Source organism: Anopheles darlingi, chromosome 2, assembly GCF_943734745.1.
Source record: "Anopheles darlingi chromosome 2, idAnoDarlMG_H_01, whole genome shotgun sequence".
NCBI classification, from domain to species: domain Eukaryota; kingdom Metazoa; phylum Arthropoda; class Insecta; order Diptera; family Culicidae; genus Anopheles; species Anopheles darlingi.
The window spans coordinates 8,395,001-8,412,642 of record NC_064874.1 but is presented as its reverse complement, the minus strand read 5'-3'; the positions used below and the strand labels follow the sequence as shown (position 1 = coordinate 8,412,642).

The window sequence follows — 17,642 nt, the reverse complement described above, 5'->3', positions numbered from 1 at the left end:
TGAGAAAGGAAAAGATGCACCTCCAACTGATGCGACGTCAGTGAAGCCACTCAGGTGTCTCAGAGTGACAAAAATTGATACTCTTGGTTGACATGGTCTACTTTGTACAAAACACATTGCTTCAAGATGGCCTACTACTACTACTACTTACCGTACATCGATTTCCATGCCGCGCATATCACCACAGTAGTTGCCGAGGCTCGTGATTTGATCCTCGTTCATACCGTGCAGCGTAATGCCGAACCATCGCAGCAGCGGCAGGTTGGCGAGGAAGGCGTGCATGAACTGGGGTTCGATGCGCTGCTTCTTCGGACGATCCATCGCGACCACATTGTCCAGCTTCAGGTGGCTAAGCGGACTGGATTTGAGCAGCTTGGCGACCGACTTGAGCGTCTTGGCCGCATCGTCCAGATGGATGATCCAGTTACACATCTTCAGCGTGTTCAGGTGACTATAGGACGAGAGAGAGAGAGAGAGAGAACGAGTGGTATTAATGCTATAGATCTTTCTTTTCAGGCTCTCGGTGTATACCTAAAATGGTTGTTCAAGGTGTGGAAAAAGCCAACGATATCCTTATCAGAGAGTATGAGTGGTGTAGAAGTCGTGCTACCGAAACCAGTCCGCGATGGAGCCGACAGATCGAGCTCACGTAGATTGACGAATCCTACCAGATAGGGCAGCATGTGGGGTCCCTTCATCGATAGATGATCGGAGAAGATGATCTGCAACGAGAAGCCGAGAATCGGCGTCATTATCAGCACTCCAAATGGGGCGAAGAACACTCCACCCTTACCTGTGCACCGGCTAGCTTAAGATTGACGACCGAACGGCACTCGTACGCACCGGACTGCACCGGTACGTCCGACCGGAACATTGGCATATTGAACCGACAGTTGTTGAGCCCAAGCTCGCGGACACTCGTGAGCGAAAGGAAACCGCGCACCGACGCCAGCGTACCAACGTTCTCTATCCGGAAGCTCCAACCGTCGAGACTGAGCAGCCGAAGGGTGATGCAGCTGCCCAAGGCACGGGCCGACATCCCCACCGCCGCATCCTCGAGCGCAATCCGTGGCGAACCGAGACTCATCATCTGCAGACAGGGCGATTCGCTGGCACCCAGCACGGTCGGCAGGATTTCGCTCAACCGCGATGCACCTTCAAGTTTGATCGAGTGCAGGGTCGTCGATACGCGCACCGTCTCACCCAAACACATCGAATCCTCGAGCGATAGCTGAGCCTTGCTCAGATCGAGCCCATGCAGCCGCGAGTACGTGTCCCGGGCGGCCAGCAGTAGCTCGTGCAGCGTGCCCGAATTGTGTGGACCACCGTCGCAGGCCGGTGTCGGATACCAGGTGCGCGAGATAACCGAATCCGTGCTCCGCTTATCCGGTGGACCTTCCATCGGTTGCCGTGGCAACGTAGCCGATCGGCCAAGGTTCGACGTCGAGTTTAGGACACCGCGCGGCAGCGAGGAGAAGATGCCGGCCGGATATGACCTCGGTGATGGTGCACCGGTGAGCGAGGATTGCTTGATCAGACCGGAGTTGCCGGAACTGCTGCCCGAACCCGATCCCATACTGACACCACTCGATGAGGGCGGATCATCACGGGCACCCCAGCTCGACGGGAGACCAAGATAGGAGAGTGGCCTTACCGCGAGTAGGGCGGCCAACGCACCGACCGCACCACGCTCGCAACGCAGATGGGGCAACGAGAGGCGCGTCACGTGCGGACACTTCTCGAGCGTCGCACAGATCTGGACGAGCTGCGAGGTGCACAGGCCGAGGTCGAGCGAAAGGTTACTAAGCTTCGGCTGCCGGGGCATCGTCCTGCAGAGGGCCGTCACCACGGACTGCAGCTTCAGTATCGGTGGATCCTCCTCGAGTAACGTCAGCACCAGCTCGAAGCTCTCGAGCCGTGGTTTCAGGAGCGCCTTCGAGATGCAGCTCGCCAGATAGTTGATGTCCGAGTCACGGATCTCGTTCTCGATCAGCGAGCTAATGCGGAGCGTCGTGACGCTCTCGTTCTTCGAGAGCGCATCGAGAAAGATGTCCATAACGTTGCGCGACTCCAGCAGCAGGTTCTTCTCCATCTGGTACACCAGCTCGAGGTTCTTCAGGGTGCAGGTTGGGCTCTTGAACGCTAGCCCCCAGCCCTGCAGTTCGGCCAGCGTCGACTTGATGGACACCCAGACCGGTTTCGCTTCGAGCGGTGGTACCGGTGGTGACTTGGAGATGCCCAGCATCTCACACAGGGCTGTCAGGTTGGCTTCGGTTTCACCGCCAGCCAGCGCTAGTGAGAAGATGGTCTGCGGACTAAGCCACAGCGGAGTTAGCTTCGAGAGCAGCAGATGTGCCCGGGCACCGAGCAGTGCCATCGCAAAGTTTAGCACTTTTAGGATCTCCGGTTCGACCTCATCACCCACGGCGAGACCAGCGATCTCGGCCGCTAGCAAACCGGGCCGATTGGCCAACGAAACGATGTAGTTAGCTGCCAGGAATTCGGCCAACCCTGGGCAGATGATGGTGTAGCAATAGTCGACCGACTTCCGGCGTGCCGTGCGACCGAACAGCTGTGCCCGATCGAGACACCCGAGGATGCTGGATTCGGGTGAGGAGCAGTACATCTTCAGTTCCGCTGACGTCACTGTCGAGCGTTTCGTCTTCAGGCAGAACAGCGCGAGCCGACCCAGCTCGGTAAGCTGCGTGTGTGTTGCGTTCGGTGCGACACAATTGAACAGGGCGGCCATCACTTCCAGCTCATCCGTTGGCAGTTCACCGGCCGTTGACTCGTAGATGGCCGCTATCGCTAGGCAACCGAGCGTTGTTCGTGCCACGTTCCGTAGATGACGACAGGACTGGACGGTGTCGATGAGTCGCGTTGGTGCACCCCATTGACCACCACCGAGCAGCGACACTGAACGACCCCAAACCAACCCTTCGAGCGTGATGTGACGCTGCATCAGTGGCAGTAGCTCACCGCATGAAGCCGTTACACTGATCAGGACAACGCGTGCTTCGGGGAAGAGGCGCCCTTCGAGCAGATCGATCACATCCTTCGGGAGGGTTTTGGACTTGCGGGACTTACACTGCACATCGTACCCATCCAGCACGATCAGTAGCTTGCCCTTGAGTGACTCGAGCGTACTCCAGGCCGCATTAAAACCTCCGAAACCGCTGGCGAAGGGATTCGGTGGACCGCGCGGTAACAGCTCCTTGCCGATGAAGCCAGCCAGTGTTCCCTTACTGGACAGTTCGGCCAACGGTACGAAGAGGGCTAGGGCGACCGGTTGGCCACGCGGTGGCCACGGTGGTTCACGGCTCCATCCGTGCAGCAGGCGAAGGGCGAGTGCACTGCGCGTTACCCACGGTGGACACTCGATCAGTACGCGCCGTGGCGCTTCCAGGAACGGTCCGTCTTTGGTTTGTACCGGTGTCAGGATCTGATCCACACCGATCGCCTCGTTCAGGCCGTGCGAGTGTATGTGCAGGCGTAGCTCCGGTTCGAGCCGGGCCGGACAGAGTGCACCCGGTGCAACCGGATGGACCCAGCTTGGCAGGACCGGTTCCTTTAGCGCCAGCTCGGTATAGAGCGTACGGAGATAGTTCGCTAGCCGGGCCTGTGGATCACCACGGCGTCCATCCGGTCCACAGGCCGGTGGCCCGGGGGGTGAAGGACATTCGAGCGAAACGTACGAACCGGACAGTTCATACTCGCTTCGGTACGGCGTCGATGCCGATGCCTTGCCCGTTCCGGTGCTTCCTGTTGCTGTCACCTGCTGCTGCTGCTGCTGTTGCTGTTGTGGCGGTGCCGATGGTTGTGACTTTGTAGGATAACACTGCAAGTAGAGAGGGAGAGAGAGGATAGAGCGGTTAGACGTGCGGGATTGTAATTAGACTGCTACTGTCCCCGGTCATTACGGCGGCCATTTGCTACTGAACTCCTCCTGGGAGACGAATGTTAATTTACGACGACGACGACGACGACGATGGCGACGTCGTCTTGCTGGTCGTTGTCATGGGGTGGCAGTTTGCGGTGGCTTGGAAAGGACCTGCTTACATTAGCATACATTAGCATCTGCAGCACAGTGAGTGAGGACTCACGAAGACTAATGGTGGATATGGCCGTATATCCGCCTTGATCCCCTTTAAAGTCTTTTATATTGCTTGGAAGCGAAAAATTATCGTCGTCGCAGTGCTCTGTGCAGACCGGGTCTGCAGTTCTGCTTCTGCTGTATTATTCCTCTTGATCCCCACCGGTATTACCTCTCCGGTACCGTATCCTCTCTGTTACAGGTCACTGGTTTTTCCGAGCGAAGTTTTCCTTTCGGATATCAATTTGAGCGTGACTGCTAAGTGAATGTTGTCTAGTGACGCTTGGCCGCATGGTGCATTTGAAGTTAGAATCTCAGTAAAGCAGCAACCCTGGCAGGTACTGAGCAGGCTATGGATGGGTTGAGCTAAGGGCGGAGCGAAGCTTCTCCCACTACATCATACTCGGAATTCTCGGAATCGAGAAAGTTGAAGGAAAAAATCAATTTAACACAAGAAGCGCTGTTGCTCCAAATACCGTTCTCGACTCACACATACTTGTGCCCGGTCGGGAGGACACTGGCACAAGTTCTGCTCACAGGGAACACAATTTATTCCAAAACTTTGATTTGATGCTTCTCGACCGAAGCTAGCGACCGGCACTTCACAGCCTTACACAGCCTGGCGTGCTGGTACGTGCTGCATCTTGTACTTTCGGCCATTGATTGGTGTTGATCTTTTCGCCATTTCGCCCGGTGCACACACAGCTACATCGGATCTAATGGAGCGCATCAGTCATGTGGAGTGCCCCGGGGGGAGGGATCTCAGGATGATGTACCGGCGGGGTATGTATGTGTTGTTGGCCCAGCCAGCTTGGAGTTGGCTTTTCATGGATGGGAAAAGTTGGAAAAACCAATGCCCATCCCTCGCACCGACCACCGGTCTTGTAATGCATCGCATGCACTGGACGTAAAACGAGGATTGGCTGGGACGTGGAAAATTCGTGGAAAATTTAATCCATTCCGGTACAACCGATCAGGTGTGTACGTGTATTTCCGTGTGTGTGCGAGGGAAGTTGGTAGCTTTACGGTTTCGGGGTTTTTCCACTTAGCATACGGGAGTGCAGGATTTTCCCCGGTTTTTCCCCCAAAAACTGAACTGAACCCAAATGGTAATACTGCATTCGGTTATTGTTTGCCGTGTCCGTGGGCCGTGCAAAGTAGTTACTCTGGACTTCGGAACTACATTGTGTGGTTATTTACACACGTGTCTGTGTGTGTGCGGAAGGGTGAACATAATTAATTGGATGCGAAACTAAAAGCTTTCATAATGCACGATGGAAAATCATCGAGATCGAGTCCGGTGCCCTTTCTGCCATGTGCATATCGATGAATGATGGAATCTACTGTTTGCATCGAGTGCTTATCGAGGCCGATGATGGTGTTGGTCAGTGTGAGCATTAACACGTGCCAGGCAACCGATTGTAGCATTATCAATGCAAACGTTACCGACCATTAACATGTTTGCTGCTGTGGAATGAAACAGTGGCTGGCTGGAGGCTGGAATGTATTGTATAGAGTTATCAGCGAGGTAGTGAAGTACCTTTTTTTATATGGGTTTAATCGATTGTTGATTATGTTTGTCGGGATCTCGGGACCTTTTGGACCCCTGACAGCTCTGAAGTGATGTTATCAGAGTCAACTGGAATGTAATTGTAGTGCAACACAAATAATTTGGATCTCAAACGCCATCCAGTATCAATTCGCTGCCAAGTATGTTCAACACTATCCACCGACTTTAAGGTCAAAATTAAAGTGCTTTACTGGTACTGGACTGGTGGTATGCTCATATCCTTGACCTACGGTGACAAGCTAATCATTTTAGCACGGCTTGACATCGATGTACGGAATACAAGGACCTTATCTCAATTGGAATACTTTTAGCGTAATTAAAGTGACCACTTGAACTTGGTACTTGGCTCAGCTTGGATGGAGCATCCTTTTGAAGGATGGCTTTCAGCATTTCAGCAATTCCACTAATGGTAAGACAATTGAGTGTGTTCAGCGTAAACATTGCATCAATTGAACTTATTGTTTCCCGGACCGCATCTTATCTAGCACCTTTTAATCGCTAACCTCTCAATCAGGCTGTCTCTCGAATAGCTCTTAAAAATGCCTCTTGCAGCACAGCTTCAATAAAAGCCTTCCGGGCTCATGTATGTCTTCACCACCAATCATTACGCTTGAAAGGATAAACATGCAACGATTCTCGCCAGCCCAGGATCATCACCAGGTTGCCCCACCAGGTTGACCACAAGCCGTACTTCTCGTACTTATCTTGTTGACCGCGAAAACCGCAGCACAACAACAAACGCCTTCGAAACCGAACGAAGAAGACGGCATCGCCAAGTTGTTATCTCAGAACAGCTAGTGCCCCTCCCCCAAAGAGTCCGCGCTGTCCGAGATGATGCTGGGTGTTATTCCATTACGATTCACCATAAAAATGAAGAAACTTTTTCCCCGCCCGGTCCCGGGCACGTGGGAGATAACGAGGATGGGAACGACATCCAGACGCAACGCAAACCCCCCCCCCCCCCTCCTTAACTCCACCCAGCGTTATCTATTTCTATCAATCATAAAGCGGATGCGCGTCGAGAGTGCGTCGGGAGGCAAGCAGCCGGAGCTCGGTTCCGGTTCACGTAGCTTCCGGGCCAGTGCCAGTCCGGGAACTTCTCGAAGAAACGGAGTCTCTTGTTGTTGTGGTGCTCGTTGTGTGCAATATCCATTTCAGTTGTGGCTTTGGTCCTGGTGGCCTCACAATGAAGCCATTCCCGTCCCGGTCCGAAAGCCAGTCCGAAACCACCAACCGACTCGCGGTGCATCGCAATGCGAATCGATGCCACTTCTCAGGGCCACCGAACGAGGTCACATGTTAAGTACACACATGCGGCTCCATATTGCAATGCTTTGCGGCTTGTGTGTGTGTGTGTGTGTGTGTGTCGCGTATAGTTATGGAACCTTTCCTTGAATCCTTTTGCCGAGTCCATACTATCCACAGCAGAAGATGGTACTTCGGTGCATTCTCCCCCTCCCCGGTGACATTGCATTATGTGTTTGCAATCACAAGTATCTGTCCCAATGGCAGCGTCTTCTCTTGCCTTCTACTTCTTCTCTACAACAACCTAAAAACCTTTTCACTGCCGGCTGCCAGCCACAGCAGCACTAGCAGCAGCAACACCACCACCAGTTCCGATTGGCAAAAGTTTGCCGTTCGTTGACACGGTCATGTGTAGTGGCACCAGAAGCAGCAGGAACACCAGAAGATTCCTTCAAGCTAATGTCGCTGCTGCTGCTGGTGCATGTCTTGGAATCCTTTTTGGTCGAAATTAGCGAACGCAACGCTACATCATTTGGTGACAACTTCCTCGTCCGCTTCCTGGCGAAAACTTTGGCACACGTTGGCGTTGTGCTTCTTGCGCGAGTATTTTCCTCACAAGACACACACACACACACACACACACACACAAACGCACGTACACAAGGGAGCCAGGACATACAGTTGCACAGTTTTGCATCCCTGCGGGTACTTGTGGAGTGTCGGGACCTACGGTTTCCGTACGTTCCAACGACGCGACTTCTCGACGGCGCTCCGACGTGCGTTGTGTCGACGTCTGTGCTCGGCTTATCTACGCTGACAGTTAACGGTAATCGGAGGCCGGTCTCCGGAGGTTGGCTGTATATATATTTGTGCCCGACCGAAACCAGGGACTTCCTATAGGAAGCACTAGAGAGTCATACGCTCGCCTCTTTTCATCTTCTCGCCTTCTCCGTCCGTCCGCTTGTCGGAGGGCTTAAGGGTGACTTCCTCTCTGAGGGGTGTGATGATCTGATGGCCGTGAGCACGCCAGCAATAACCACGCCAGCGCGCATCCAGCCACGTGGAAGCCATTTCTTCGCATCCTTCCTACGGCAATCCTAGGGTGTCGTCGCGTCGGCTTATCAGCAAGCTAGGTTCGGCCGGCCGTGCAAGGTACGCGACTCTTCTGAACGACTTCTCTTCCGCACTGATGACGATCACTCGCTGACACCTTTCCGGGGGGTTTTTTTGTGGCAGTGAAGCACGTGAAGTGGAGGAGAGCGAGTTACTTTTATCATCACCATCCACCGGCTCCGCAACCCTTCCAAACTCATACAGACACCGAGGCACACACATACACTCAGGTAATGTTGGAAGTCTTTTTGATGGAGCTTTTTCCTGGAGTTTTTCCCCGGATTTTGTATGTATGTGTGTGTCGCTTCCCATACTGTGATGTATTTTTATCAGCTCGCCGCGGTTCATATCAACACCAACCCTTTGGGTTGGCCAAGGTTCATGTCGGCGACGAAACACACCTGGCCAGATGGTCCATCGTCGGATGGGCGCTGCAATTGGCCCCGAGGAGATATCGCCTTTTATTTTTTTTTGCGCGCGGACGAGTGTCAGTGGCTTTCATGCTCTTCATTAAATCCCGCCGCTTTTCCAGTTGATGGCACCGAACCCTGGTTGCTGGTGCCGGTGAAGTGAAACGAAAATGAGGCCCTCATTTCATTCCGTTTCGTTTACGCCATTCGAATCCACGGGAAGTATGGGTTTTTTTTTTACTTTGCTGTTGCTGTCAATGTTGGATGCTTTCGGATGCCGTCGTCGATCCAGCCCGTAAGCAGGCAGCGAGGCGCGTTTTATGATTATTAAAGTATCACTTCGCTCGCAGGCGTGTGAGGGAGTGGAAGGCAGGTTAACGGTTTGAAGTGTATTTTACGTCAGTTACGGATTCCCATGAGCACTGAACGTAGATAAGCGGTTTGAGTAGACTGTGGGACAGGTGAGGGACCGTTCAATTCTGTTGAGGAATGAAACGTTGTTTCAAATGTTGTGAACGCAAGAGTTTGGATATTAAAGTGGTGAGAGTGCTATTCAAATAAATAAATCTAGGTCTAAAGTGTTTAAAAGTAATAAAAAAAACATTACAAATGAATTTAGTTAAATTAAATTCCTAATCAATGTCGCATTGCTATTATAACTTATAAAGTAGACTTAATTTATGGCTCTTATTGTCGTCTAGTTTTAGAAACTTTTAATATATTCATTTATTGTTATAGCTTCCCTTTTAGGAACATCTAATTTAACTTATTTTCATGAAATTATTAACATACATGTTGAAATTACTTCGTAAATCATTTTTTTGATTCCATTGGAAAGATCTTAATAATTAAATTATTTTAAATTACTTTAAACAACGAAAACATCATTTTTAGTACTTTTTTTTACTATGAAAATTGAAACAAGGACTCAACGCAAACGTCACTCAAACACTCGACCGTAATTTAAATTGCAGCTCGAGGTGAGATACAGAGCAAGGACTACTACGATCACACATTAACTAGCTAAAATCCGGCCACTTACTGCTTCGTGTGCGAGCTCTCTATCAACTTCCAAATCAGTCGCTACAAGCCTTGGAACTAAACAATGGCTGTGGCTTAGCTAGTACCTCCCATCGTGATTGTACTACCTTCTTACCGGCCTCAAGCTCACCTGCGCCACACAAAACCGGACGAACCGGCATGCGAAGAAGAAGAAGGAGAAGAAGCAAACACGAAATCAACTTAACCCCAAGATGCCATGCCCGGAGTCGGCACAACAAATCGCTTTGAAAACTTTCCTGTCCTTACCCACTTCGCCAAGTCAAACGTTGCGGTCCGCCGGCCTGCCAAAAACAGGGTTAGCCGGCGTTTATTTTTCGCACAAATTGTGTCTTTATGGTCGGTGGGCTTTGTCTGTAAAGTTTTTCTCCTCACCCTCGACGCTCGATGCAGTCGAGGCCCTTCCTTAAAGAAAAGAATTCATGGAGAGCGTAGATGGTCAGATGCTTTGGGCATCAGTTTCTTATCTTTCTTTTGCCGAATTGTCGGCTTCGGTGTCGGTTCCGTTTTGTTCGCTCGTTTTGTGACGCTATCCAGATGCGATAGAATGCTTAGAATGTTTCCTTTCTTGAGAGAGCGAGAGGGAGCCGCTTCCACCCTTGGAACCCCTTTTGCTCTGACCATTTGTACTGACCGGGGTCTGGACAATTGTGGTGTGCTGGGCTTGATGATAAATGTGGATGTGCCGAACGGTCGTTCGAGATTCGAGGAGGACAATGACTTCATCTCGCAACTCGCCGGATGGTGCTTATGTGTTGACCATGAGCGCTCCAATATTAGCATACACTTGTTTTGACAAGGCCAGTGCAAACATTCACTTCTCCAGAGTGCACACACACACACACACACACGCTCACCCTTTCATGGGAGATGCGTAAAAGGATGGAAGGAGCGAACGGAGTGATAAAGGCAACTCCGAGTCCCGAGTATTTGCTGGGGAATGTGCAAATATTGCTGCATAAATGATGACGACACACAAGTCAATCCGGTGAGCAGGACAACAAAAAGCGGAACAGCTTGGTGCTGCCTTGGCGGTGGTTGTAGGTCCCTTCGATCTCGATTCGAAGGATGCGTCTGACGGCCCCAGACCTAACGTGAGTGTGTGTGTTGTATGTCTTCCGGATGGTTTGGTCCGATGTCCGGCAATCGGTCGGTATGTTTAGAATTCATTACGTAAGCGCCCCAACGTTGCCCCATCGCATGATGAACGCATTGATGATGGGAGGAGGTCCGGCTTCGCCCTTCTTTCCCTTCATAATCGATGCAAATACAACAACTGCACACACACATACAGACACACAAACACAAACAAAGTGAATCACACGGATGGCCGACTGTCGTATACTGGACCTTCTCCTGTTCTTCGGAGTTGCTCTTCTTGTGCAAACAGACAGACATGACGTCGTCTTTGGCAACGTTTATAGCGTTCATCTGCTCGGCCGGCCGCAATCTTCTGTCAAAACGACTGACGCCCAGGCCGCTAGGATGGAGCAAAACGAAGGGAAATTGCTTGCCTTGGAATTGCTGCTCCCTTCCCGCTGGCGAAGGCAATTTCATTCGTTCCTCTCCGACATAAAAACAATTCGCAATTGCGCGGCACTTCTCTTCGCGTGCGTAATTTCGTTTGATGTTTCGATTCAAATGTTTTCCACATCGAAAAAAAAAACAATCCGAAAAAAAACGGGGATTCACTTTTACTGGGGCAAATCTGTGTCAAAACACAATTTTCAAATTTATCCAAGATGGCTACGCCGGCTAGTTGACAATCCGATTGAACGATATTCAACACCATAATGGACCCCTCGTCCCCGGTCCCCGGTCTGTGCCTTGAAATGTTGCCTTATGCTAAGCCATTTCCCAGCCGGTCATCGAAAATCGGCAGAGACAGGCGACACAAGAAATCAAAATAATGACGCTTGCGCCCGCGGTAATCACCACGAAACTTGAGCAACCCCCTTTCTGTTCCACTCGTTTACCACTTGAAACTTATGGTTTTTTTGCGGTGCCCCTCGCGTGCGCGGTCCGAATCCGCCGATCCGCGAAGGCAAAGTTGTGCTTCAACCAGCCATTAAGTATTTAACAGTCGCTTCCGATTGTTGCGCACGCCCCCTTACCGTTAGGGGGCGCGACAACAGCTTTTTTCTGATGACGAGCGAGTACCACGGAGGACCGTGACCGACCGACGAGGACGACACCGGCACTGGATCCCCAAGTGTCTCATCATAATGGGCATAGCATCAGCCACCGGGTGATGCCCGCGTGTGTCCTGCCATCGCGACGACGAAGCGAAAAGAGCTTAAAAACGGTCAATTATCATAAATTTGAAGATTATGAATGAAATGGCTTGAAATGGCCAGCCAGCCAGCCAGGATGACAGCGAAGGTACGGTGTCGTCATCGTCGTCGTCGTCATCCTCGTCATCAGTTTATGTACCGACGGACCGACCGACCGACAGACGGCGAGCTCGGATGGCTGGAGTGTCATCATAATCCGATAGCTCTCCGGACGGGGAGAGAATGGAGAGAATGCTAACTACATTAACACTGATCCCTGCTCCACGCTCCACGCTCAGCCGGCTAATGAGACACAGACACAGCAGAGGAGGCAGGGCAGCAGCAGCAGAGTGCCGGAAACCGGATGCCAAACCGTGGAAATCAGGAAATTGGTCATTACAACGCGAATGTCCTTGCCAGGCTCTCGATGGAGCGTGGAGTCCATTGACGCCATCGCGATGACGCCCTGTTCACAAATACTTGAGGACCTGGAACCTTTCCCTCGGGATGCCACAACAACAGAGCAAGTCATTAAATCAACCACCGCACGGACTCTGATTTACTTGACCCTTGGACCCCTCGTCGGTTCGATTCTCGGTTTCCAAAGCTGGCGATGGAACAGTTGGTTAATCGACAACTCTCTCTCTCTCTCTCTCTCTCTCTCGACGGAGCGCCGACCACTCGAGAAACAAGGACACGGCGCTGGTGCTGACGGCGCCACTCGCGGACAGACGCGTCTCCTCCTCCGGAACCACAAAACACTCGAAAGCGAATCGAAGGTCGGCCGAAAGTCGATGGCATTACATCGCCTTAAATGGGGCGGGCCCCGAGGGTCCATTATGATTATCCGTCCCTTCGTCCAGGGTCCAGGGGGGGGCGATGGTCAACCGTTCCCTCGGGAGGACGCTCGGTCGGTCGGTATCGAGACATTCCAATCCTTCCTCTCACCGGACCGCGGCTATGGTGGTCATTTTCAATATCCTTCCGTTTATTTAGCATAAAATTTTGATCATTCCACCCAAGAAAGAAAAAAAAGAAACACGAGAACCGAAGCAAGCGAAGGGATCGAAGCCACTGGCGTACCGTAATCGGTTTGGTCAAGCGAATGACAGCCACCCTGGCTCGCTGGCGCTCGAGAGGTGGAGCGACAATAGCCAACGAAGCGGAACAGCAGCAATGAAACTCAAGCACAAGATCAACCGTACCCTCTGCTCGTGCACTGCTATGGGGGAAAGTGGAAGATAACAAAAGCAGAAACTGGCAGAAGGGGCGAAGGGGCCATGGTGAAAAGAATGAAGAGTCCTTGAAGATTACCAAAAATTGAGCATCCTACATCGGACCTCCCACAGTCCCAGAACAAGGTCACAAGCACCACCAGGAGGACGAGGAGCGAGTCCAAGGGCTGGGCTGGTGCTCGTCCTTTTTTCTCTTATTCTGCTGGCTTAAGCATTTAAAACGTAATAGGATTTGCTCTTCAAACACACACACACACACACACACACAACGAGGCAGAGAGTTTGGTTTGGGTTCCGCCATGGAAATGGAAATGGATGAAAGGCGATCTCTAGCTAAGGATCGGTCCGGTGGTTTCGTCCGGTCCTGTCCTGTCCGAAATGGTGGTGACCATCATCACGGCGATGCCAAACATCACGGCAGGCATGGGTCGAGTCGGGCGTTTTGGGTGGGGTGGTGTCCCTTCATGATATCATGAAATTATGATCAGCAATGTTTGCACAAAGCCGGGCGTACAGAGCGTACAGAACAACGCGTGAGGCGTGAGGCGCGAGGAATTCAAGCCACGGAGCTGCCGGGGCATCGGAAACGGAGAAACCGACCGACGCGATGACGTGTCGCGCTTAATGGTGAACCATTTTACGGCGATTTTGGCGGTCGTGGCCAGAGGCCAGAGGGTTTTTCGGTGTTCGTGCATCCTGCATCGCCGTGGCGAGTGGTAATGGGGAATGCGCGCTGGATGAGAATGTATTGCTTGCGAGAGGAAGACAGTTAGATACCTTTGGCTCTCGCCGGGCGTGGTATCGCGTGGTAGCATCACGCGGTGCAGTGCAGCATGCGCCCGTTGGTCAATAAACTATAAATTACTTTCATGTGGTCCTGGCCGAGGGCGGGTTAGCCGTTCGCTGGAATCGTCGGAATGGCTGACGTGGCTTCATTTGGTTGGTTTGGTTGGTGTGCGCTTTGTGCGCGGAAATGCGCACACACACATAAAATGCGCGGTCGTCGACACGATTAGGAAATGGTCGTTTAAAATGCAGATTAAACGCTCTATAAACAATGGATAGTGAAGTCAAGTGAAGGGTTTTGATCAGTGGTTCCGGGAAACGGCACACTGATCTTGATGATCTGGTAGTCGCTGTGGACAATCAACATACTAACAACAGTTTTGAATAGTATGCTCAATAGAATTACTACCTGAGCTATGTAGAGGCAGTTTTCAAATTTATTTCGGTGTTTTTTGTTTAGTTCAAATTCGAAGAACTCTCCGAATGTAAGTCCTAGAAGTCCCAATACTATTACAGTAGTGCTCACTACAAAGTCGTGCATTAAGGGATCTTCTATCCGAATTAATTCTACGAAGAAATAACCACAACTATTACAATAATAAGGCAAGATTATATTTTAAAAAGTATAAGCTAATGGATGCCATTAGCTCAAGTTTATGTAGTCCTGATAAAATCCTTGGATTCGCTTGGGAACGCCAAATTTTTTTCAAGCAATACATCAATGTCTCCGTTCTGTTAATGCTTTACAAATGAAGCAGTCGGGTCGTCGAAATTTGCGTCAAATAAAATGACGCAAAAACCAACATCTCACGCTGGTACCTTCCGAAGGTCAACTGTCCATCATCGCCACAAGAAATGACGCCACATTTTGCAGATGATATGTTGGCAAACCAAAAAAAAAAAAAAAGAAAAAAAAATAGAATCCTACGCCTACTCCTGATCCTGTCCTGTTTACTGAACAGACTGTTCGCGCGGCCTCTCCACTCATTACGCAGACCATCGTCATCGTCTGCGGACACCGGTTGGTCATGCGGTTCGCTCGCGGCACTAAATTGACAAATGTTTGGACAAACTAAGCCCCGCTCCCCGCTCCCAACGGTTCAAAAGAGCGTGCCCCTTTGGTGGGCGGGAGAGAAACATATATCTTCCATGTACCAGAAGTACCGCGACGAACGACGACGACGACAATGACGATGTCGATGATACCCGGGATGGTGCAAATGGTTCCATGTAAAAGGTACCAACTACTCCTCCTGACCTGACCTGAGCAACGCGGCCTTAGGCACCAAGCCACGCGAGGCACACACGCGCGCGCACGCCATGGGAGTCAAGTGCACCCTAGAGCCACGGCCGCGGACATGTGTACCGTACCGAGTACCGAGTGGAACCTGAAGCCACAAGTTTGTCCGCCGCAAGTGGGTAAACGTCGCACCAGCGAGAAGAAGAAGCAGCAGCAGCAGCACTGCGCCTGGAGCATGAAGACGGTAGTCGGTACTGGTACTGGCAGCAGTCATCGTTAAGATGTTACAGGACGTTACGGGACGAGAGACCACCGCGACGACACCGCACGAGTGCTAGCAGGCCCACCTCCATACGGGGCTCGTCCGATGTGTGAGAATGTGGCTTCTCCTTTAAGCAACTTCCTAGACCGGTGCCGGTGTACGAGCGATGTGGAGCCACTTCACCGTGCCAGACCACCAGAATCGTTTATCTTCTCCTACCAATTCGTGTGTGTGTGTGTGTGTGTTATGCATGGTGTGAATTCGTGTGTCAGAAGTCATCGCGCACCATGAGCGCGAGCTTATATTCCGCCCAAACGACCAACAAACGATTAACTCTGGAAGTCATTTTCACAGTTGAGCGATTTTACTTCAGGTTTCAGGCTTACCGCGAACCCTGCCAGCGAGCAACTCGCGTAACGCATGGATTAGTAAGGATTAAAGGGGTCGGCCGGCTGCTCGGAAGATTTCTGCCACTGACAAGACTGGGAGCCAGGATGCGACCGGCACTCATGTACCGTTGACACTGAAAATGATGATTTCCCGAAAGGTTTAATGAGAAAATCGTCCCCAAAGCTCGGAAAGGAGAAGTTGCTGCTGCTGCTGCTGCTGCTGCTGCTGCTGCTGCGTTCTGTTGCGACAGCTATCCTCGTATCCTTTTGTGCCCGTGCCCGTTGACATTCACGTCACTGACACTGACGCGCTCCGCACTGTCAAAGCCTGACAGAGGGGCTTCCATTTCGGTGAATCCGAAGTAGTAGTAGTAGTAGTAGGCACTGGAGCCAATGCGCTGCGAGCTGTGTAGTAGGCGAGTTTCATCGGCTCGTGGAAATTAGCGGTTCCCACCGGTCGGTCGGTGTGGCGTGTAACAATTATCCAAAAACACAGTAACCGTACGGGCATGTGGAGTGGAGTGTTGCTAGCCTCGAGAACCTCGGGCCGGTACCAGGTAAGGTTGTAATCCAATTTTATGACTCCATCCACCGCCTGCCCATTCGGATGATGGCATCCGGAAGTCCGGGCACGTGCGCCATTTTTAGTTTCCCCTCACGCATTAACACACAGGGAGCCCTGGGAGCTGCGAGCCTCCCTCCAGGCTGGGAAAAGCCTGAGTAATGTGCCTGAGCGGGATGTGACCGCTCGCTCGCTCGGAAATCGCTGGACGCTCCCTCCTGAATCCTCGAAGCTTTTTTTTTTTGGGGGCCTAACGGGGCTGATGGTGATGTATGGCCCGTACCGTTGTGTTGGTGGCCATTTCCTGGGGCCCCCTGGCACCGGTAAGCCGCCATCTGCCGTGGACGATGTATGACAGAATGATAATGTCCTCCGCTGCTGCTCGCTGCCCCTTCTTTTCCCTTCGCAATCGGTAGATCGGACCGTGCTGGTTACATTTTACCTGCAATGGATGTGGATGGATTATCCTGACAGTGCTATCCACTTTCCCGGTTCCAACCGTTCCTCTCCGGTAGCTTTTCCAACCCCCTGTCCTGTCCTGCCCTCCCCTGTCACTGTCACGAGCTTCAATGCGCACGGATTGGTCCTCGGCGGCGGGCTCGCTGCCTGCTTTTTGGCATCCTAATCGCTCGCCATGGATGCCGTGCCGTGGCAGGGTGTGGTGTGGTTGGTATGTAAGTGAATGGGGCGGCCTTTCGCTACAAGCAACCCTTTGCGAGCATTTTTCATACTTTCATGTCGTCTTCTTCTTTTTCTTCTTCTTCGTCTTCTTTTCTGCCTTTCAGGTGCCCATATCGAGGATCGTAAGAAGCTGTCAGTGATGGTGGCATATTTTAAAACCCCCCTGAATTCCATATTCCGACCAGCGCCGAAAGCGGAACATCCGGAGCGGTGGAAAGAATGTTACTCTCTTCTTTTTTTTCTTCATCCTGTTCTTCTTCTTCTTTTTCTTCTTCTTCATGTGCTCGGTAAGCACTACGCTCGGCTAATGTATTGCACGGCCCGGAAGAAGATGAATATGGCAGTTTGATAATAGGTTTAAAGTTTTACGCTGATCCTACGATTTGGCACCGGAATGCTATTGTTATCCTCCTGTGACGTTGCTTGGGAGGGTGTTTTTGGTCGTTTTTCGGGGTGCGGCATGATATCAGCTTGATATTGTCATCAAAGGCGTTCAGTTTTATCTGTTAACTACTCTTCAGTGAAGAGTTTTCAGATGATTTTGCATGAGCTTCCGTTGTTTTTATTGTGTACTTGAGATTCATTTGGGATAACTTTTTCATAACTTATGTATGTGAAACTCTTCTATTATTTTTATTAAGTTGCTACATTCATCGTTGGTGCTCTTTTACTCATGGTTGATGAAGCATTTTCTAAATTAAATGCAAATAATGCTAGCTCCCAA

The 17,642-nt window shown here is 51.3% G+C and overlaps 1 protein-coding gene across 1 annotated transcript in view; it reads right to left on the bottom strand.

Annotated features, from left to right (window-relative positions):
* The window catches only part of LOC125951316 (uncharacterized), a 57,754-nt gene that overhangs the window by 4,224 nt on the left and 35,888 nt on the right, over positions 1–17,642 (bottom strand). The window contains exons 4-6 of the mRNA XM_049680065.1: positions 794–3,838; positions 532–722; positions 152–451 (exon numbers count right to left, since the gene is read on the bottom strand). Coding sequence (XP_049536022.1) covers positions 152–451; positions 532–722; positions 794–3,838 — 3,536 coding nt within the window. The remainder of the gene's footprint in view (positions 1–151; positions 452–531; positions 723–793; positions 3,839–17,642) is intronic.